Source organism: Brassica oleracea, chromosome C3 (assembly GCF_000695525.1).
Source record: "Brassica oleracea var. oleracea cultivar TO1000 chromosome C3, BOL, whole genome shotgun sequence".
Lineage (NCBI taxonomy): Eukaryota > Viridiplantae > Streptophyta > Magnoliopsida > Brassicales > Brassicaceae > Brassica > Brassica oleracea.
The window spans coordinates 43,593,889-43,600,457 of record NC_027750.1 but is presented as its reverse complement, the minus strand read 5'-3'; the positions used below and the strand labels follow the sequence as shown (position 1 = coordinate 43,600,457).

At 31.3% G+C, this 6,569-nt stretch overlaps 1 protein-coding gene across 1 annotated transcript; it reads right to left on the bottom strand.

Moving 5' to 3' along the window:
- Nucleotides 1–638: 638 nt before the first annotated feature.
- Nucleotides 639–2,968, bottom strand: LOC106332312 (putative NAC domain-containing protein 61). The gene is made up of 3 exons (XM_013770782.1): nucleotides 2,775–2,968; nucleotides 1,824–2,110; nucleotides 639–1,159 (listed from the first exon to the last, which is right to left on the bottom strand). Exons 1-3 carry the CDS (start codon nucleotides 2,929–2,931, stop codon nucleotides 779–781), a joined length of 825 nt encoding a protein of 274 aa, XP_013626236.1. The 5' UTR covers nucleotides 2,932–2,968; the 3' UTR covers nucleotides 639–778.
- Between the last annotated feature and the right edge of the window lie 3,601 nt (nucleotides 2,969–6,569).

The window sequence follows — 6,569 nt, the reverse complement described above, 5'->3', positions numbered from 1 at the left end:
TTTTTTTATTTATAAAAACTATTTTATTATTTTTGTATTTTAAATATGTTTTCTATTTCAATTTTAATTTTATATTTTCGAATTTTAATTTAAAAAAGTAAATTTATAATTTTTTTTTTAATTTTGGGTCTGACGAACTTGTGGTCCTCGGAATTTCCGACGAACTTGTGGTCCTCGGAATTTCCTCGGAAATTCATTTCCTCGGAAATTCATTTCCTCGGAATTCTGTCGGAAATTTTCGAGGGAAATTCATTTCCTCGGAATTCCGTCGGAAATTTCCGAGGGATTTCCGTGGAAAGATAAATTTCCGAAGAGTTATTTCTGAGGATTTTTTTCGTCGGTATGTCGTCGGAATTGCGTTATTCCGACGACGTACCGACGATTTTTTTCCTCAGTATGCCGCTGTTTTCTTGTAGTGACCCCTGAACTCTAAACCCTAAGTCTGGATTAGTTAACTCTAGAGGTAGAAGTGTCTTTTACTTTTCATTAAAGTGATGGTAATAGTGATTAGTGTAAACATGAAAAATTGTACTATGAATGTGGTATTTGTGGCAATTTTCCCGTAATCAAATAACTTCAAGAGAAAAATGATAAAATAATGAAAATAAATCACGGAAATAATGATTCTAATACAATATATAATTAAGCATTTCAAAATAAATTCAAGTGTTTAAAATATTTAATAAAAGTGCATGAATCACGGATGAACCCTAGTCTAGAATATTTATCAACTAAAAATAGAGGTCGTAGAGTAGGTATAAGATGCAAGGTAATAGGTTTAAGACCAATTTAGTTGTTCCCACTCCCAAAAAGGTTGTGATAGCCCATCAACCATCTCTGAAATGGTTTGTGTAGTAGAAGCATTCACGGGCAACTGAACTTGGTCTCCTCCTCCTGAATCTGATGTTTCCTGTGAGGTTGTGAATGTGTCATATGATGATGTCTCAACACTATTCTTAGGAAGCTTTCTCTCTCGGAGTTGTGATAGCCCATCAACCATCTCAGAGGTTCTTCGTGTAGCAGTAGCACGAGATGATGTCTCAATTCCAAATCGAGGAAGCTTTCTCTCTATGGCATAAACTTCCGTGGGGCGTCTGTCAAAGGCTCTCGAGCTTCCGGATTTTATGTAGATTCGACAGACACTGAATTCGTGCCTCAACTATATTATTAAAAACAAAAGTATCATGTTAAAACCTTTTTGATCTGGAAAACGACATTTTTTTTAACATATATATGAATCAACATTTCTTTTGCAAAGTCTATGGCTCTTTGATACTAGCTAATTAGGGTAGAAATTAAATGAATATAATATTAATAATTATTAGAAAAGACTATACGCGTGAGTTTTTTTTTTTTTTTATCGTGTACGTATGTTATTAGGTGGTTGTAATTTTTTAAGCTGTTGTTAGTTGTTGTAATTAATTTCTAAAACTACAAAAACATGTATGTTTTAAAAAATCGACCGCACACTTTTCTAAGTGTAGCACTTTAGAACAGTATAACGAAGTTAGAAGTATGTTCTATATATATATATATATCAAAAATATGAAAACTCCTCTGTAAGAGGAGTGTTGGACATAACCAAAATGTAGTTCGTTTAAGCACTTCACATGTTTGTCTCAACGGTGTGACATATAGTAGTAGTAATAATAATAATAATAATAATAATAATAATAATAATAATAATAATAATGATGATGATAATAATCGGTACTTGAAAAAAAGCTCACAAATCAAAAGAAAATTTTAAGTGGTTTAAAACAAATAGTATTTGAGAAAATGTCACTTAAAAAAAAATGTGTACTTTAAATGTAGTTAGGCACCTTAGGAATGGTAGATACACTGGCTGTTTCGTCAATTCCTTTATATTCATTCATTTTCCATTTTGTCTTTCTCCCCGTAGGTGCTTTCCCGATGTAGAAAACCATCGTCTTCTTAACTCCGATTACACGATTTTCAGGCGAGAAAACAGGCCCTGGTGAACCAGTTGCTTTCCAGTATCCTAAACCAGTGGTCCTGCTCGGTCTTCCTCCTCTAGCTTCCCGCTCTTGCCTTGGCACGAAGAAAAGCCATTGTTCTGCGTCTCCTCGACACCTCTCTCCCGCAAGATCTGCAAATAAATACCCATCCACATAAACACACACTTTTGCGGCGTAAGGCCTCAATTTATGTGATTTTCCGTTTGCGGTTATATGCCAATTTGTTTTTCACATTTTTTAAAAACCTATTTTTTTCTTGAACATAAACATAAACGCAAATGTCAAATTTAATGGGAAGGTCCTCTGATACTAAATTAAAGTTGTTTTCTATAATAATTGTAACCCGATTTCTTCTTTTTTGTTCTTTTAAATTTACGTTTGGTGTGTATTTTTTCTAAATAAACTCAATTTCTTAGTATCTTATTAAACAATCTTTACAAAAGCAACAAAAAATTATGAAAGAACACTTAATTAAGTTTTGCGTTTGGGTTTACACTTCAAAAATACTTAATATAGAAAATAAAAAAAATGATGCATTTTAGAAATTTGATTTTCGTGTAAACGATTTTTACATTACATGTTTAGTCAGGTAAAACGAACTTCGCAAACAAGAAATCGAAACCTAGGTCTCATGCATACAATCCCTATATGATCGCATTATTTTACTTAACGAACGCAAAACGTATAACTTTTCAGTGAGACGTATCCGTATAATCTTCTTCATATATAAGTTAAATTATTGACCAGAAATCAACGACTCAACATAATCGTCGAGAATGGTGATTGCATACGTACTTGGAAGCTGAGTAGGCTCAACGCTAAACACATCGAGAATGGGTATGAGACTGTGAATGGTAGCATTTCCTCCGTTAAGCTGGAATCTTAAGTAGAACGAAATCAGCTCAACTTCCGTCGGATAGAAACGAAACCCTACGGGAATCTCGTGCTCCATTTTTTGTTTTGTTTTGTTTTCTGTGTTTCAGAACATTTGCTTTCTAAACCATAGGCTCATGATGAGTTTAAATAGGCGCAAGATATTTTGAAGTAGAAATTGGTTTTTCTGAGTGAAATAGGAATTTTTTTTTTACGCGTTTGGACTTTAGTTTTTATTGTTTATTACTATTTGTCTTTTCATATTTTGTTTGGGAATTGAGAGGGCCCATATTTTGGTGCTGTTTCAGACATTTCTACGTAAGAGGTGAGTGCTTTTCACAAGCCAACATACCTTATCATTGAATTGGTCAAGGCACCTTCTCATTAGTTTCCCATTCAATATCTAATGATAAAATTTTAATTTCTTCATATGATTCTTTAATTTTTATTATTCTGATTTTGTACTAGTTTCATTCATATAAAAAAATAGAAATGCTTAAGAGAATTGTGTTAAAAATATCATTTCAAAATTCTTAAATCAATTATTTTTTCTAAATTAGAGTTTTGTCTTTAGGGTTTATTTTTACAAAAAGGAGTTCTAGGGTTCAGAAATTTTTGGACTAGGGTTTAGGATTTTGAACTTGGGGTTTAGATTTTTTAGAATTTAAATAGTATAGGGTTTATGATTTAGTATTTTATCTTAGATTATTTTCTTATTTTAAAGAAAAAAAATATAAACTACCTTGAAATTTTTAGTTCAATAAAGCATACTGTTCTAAGAACACGTACGAGCATTTGGTCTACATTTCTTTCAATAAAGCATACTGTTCTAACGTATTATAGATCTGGTTCGTGGATTGGCTTAAATTGTAGTTATACTTCTCCTACTCCATTTCACAGATCTAAGACTAAAGTGAGGACTGTGGTGATCTCTTCCTACTACTTTCATTCTTGTGCCATAGAGAAGTATTCAAGTGAATCATTCATGCTTTCATGTTATCATAACTACACCCATATTTGTTTGTTGTTAAACCTATATCGTATATATAATATGATTTACTTGCAAAATTCGTTGCTTTGTGAACACCTAGATACATCAATAGGTTGCTAAAATAATATTGTTGTGTGAAGTTTGAGGCTAATTGTTTGATAGTGTTTGTATTGTTTGATGGGAATTCGCATACGTAGATAAGAGATAAGTTGCAGTTATGAAGCATGTGTGCCAATACAAGTAAGGAGACATGTCCTTTATGCTCAACTATGCTTTCTTGGGCCATTATGGGCAGCGGTGATCACCAGAGGTGGAAAATGGGGAGCCTAAACGCGACATGAGAACAATCATTAATTGGAGTGGCCAATTAAAACCACATGTGGGTATGGATCGCATTGACTCACCTTGGGTGAGCGCACTTCATTTTGAGAAGCATTGGCCTGGGATTTTCCCACGGTCTTTGTTGTTTTCATTGTTATACTGGATTAGTTATACACTTGTACTATGACGTGTGTTTATTGTCGGTGGATGTTGCTCAGGCTCCTCAAGTTTGCCTCACCAAGTATTTGTTGAAATACACTATTTTTATTTTTCAGGTGAGTTCCAGGAAGTTTTAGACTTATTGTCTCGGTGTGGTTCATGGTATAAGGGTTTTTGTGAGCTTCTCAGTTCTTTATTAAGGGCTTGACTGGTTACACCGCAGCGGTTGCAGTTGCGATAATTTGCGGATACGGATGGTTGCGGTTTTAAGCGGTTTTAAAAAATTTGTACGACTGGTACTGCAGTTAGAAATTGATGCGTATTGCGGGATACTTATAACTAGTTAACCACCAAATACAATAGCGGTTAAATAATAAATTAAAAATATTTATATTTTATATAATTATAAAAATATTAAACATCATAATATTATAATACATATAAAAAATATATTTATAAAATTATATTTTTAATTTTTTAAAAAATTATAGAAAATATTTTTATCTTAAAAATTTATAATATAAATTAAAATATAGCAGATATATTTTAGAATTTCTATTATTTCAATTTAAAATTTTTATTTTTATTTTTTTATTTATATTAATTTTTTTAAAAAAATAACTTTTCCAACCGTCCGCAACCGCAAACGCTAGTTGAGACCACCTTTTGAATTTAAGAGGTTTAGACCGGTTTGAAACGGTTTGAAACGGTTTAAAACAGTTTGAGTGATCGTTGCAAATCACCAACAACCGCTAACAACCCAAAAACCACGTTTGCTGGTGGTAACGGAAAAAATGACTGCCCTAAGTCATTTTTGTTTAAGAACTTCGTAGCTTGATTTATGCGTTTTCTATTAAGTTAATATTTTTTTGTAAGACTTTTCAATTATGGATTTATGGTAGATTTGCATTTGCTTTATAAATGTTTCTTGTGAGTGAAGGAAATGTAAATAATATGGCGGTGTTTCAAAACCTATTCACGAAGAGAGTTTAATCAACGAAGTTAGACCGCGAACTAACCTGAAGGAAGGAGTAGTCAAGCCAAAGATTAATTGAAATGGAAGTTCATTCGTTGTTGTTCAAAAAAGAAAAAAAAAGGAAGTTCATTCGTTCTGAAACTGAAAAGCCAAGCGACGGAAAATACGTTTAATACGATAAAAATGTGTAATTATCAAAGATTAATGAGGTTTAGAAACATAAGCTTGGACAATAAAAGAAAAAAAAGAACCTTGGTAAATTAACACCACACACTTAATTGTTCGAAACTACAGTTTTTTTTTTCATTTGTTTTTTATTCGGAGTTTGATTCTAAGCTTATGTATTCTTTGTATTACAGTAACTAGGGTTTATTGGTTGTTGTATTTTAATGGATTTGAAAATCCGAACTAAATTTAGTGTTATTGGTTCTATGATTTTCAAATCTGTATTAAAATCATGTGTTATTGGTTTAATGATTCATAAATTCTATATCAAATCAAGTGTTATTCAATCGTACGGATTTTCTAATATATTTGATTTAATAATGGATTTGTTTGGATTTTTTAGTTAAAAATACAAAGACTCAAATCCGAGAGAAAACCTCCGGATTTGCATATTTTACTTGGATTTATAAATACTATATGAATTTCTAAATCAATCAAAATATATAAACCAATAACACCTAAAATTACTAAATTAAAAATATTATTCAGAAATCTTGCTTTGAAGTTTATTTGCTAAATATCCTATTAAACTTATGTGTTTTATTCACCTAAAATTTGATTTTTAAAGTTTCTTAATCTATAAATTGATAATTTTCCACATTAATAATACACACCTTTATTCGCAGATGCATTTTTCTAATTTCTTTATCATATCGTTGGGGAAAAATGATTTGTTACCTCAGGATATATATATATATATATTAGCTATGAACTTATTAACCTCAGACATATAATTAGTACATTTCTTTTCCGTGTGTATTTAAATAGCTCCACACAACTCTCTTTCATAGAACCCCCAAAAAGGAACTCGAGAGATATATATCGTTTTATCATGTCTCTTTCTCTTAGACTGTTACCTCGTAGACTTGTTGGATACAAAGTCAAGATACACTAAGAAAACATTTACAGTTAACATGCATAATATCCACACATGTATTAAATATAAATAATATTTGAAAAACTTTGAGAGATTATTGAGATAATAAAAATAGGCATGACCATTTTACTCGATAACTGAAGAACCGAACCCAAATAACTTAAACTA

Excerpts from the sequence above, each read along its gene's own strand:
- LOC106332312 (XM_013770782.1), bottom strand. The coding sequence starts at position 2,931 with ATGGAGCACGAGATTCCCGTAGGGTTTCGTTTCTATCCGACGGAAGTT. Across the intron at positions 2,111-2,774 it reads TGAGCCTACTCAGCTTCCAA|ATCTTGCGGGAGAGAGGTGT; the intron begins GTACGTATGCAA and ends ATTTATTTGCAG. Across the intron at positions 1,160-1,823 it reads GTGTATCTACCATTCCTAAG|TTGAGGCACGAATTCAGTGT; the intron begins GTGCCTAACTAC and ends TTAATAATATAG.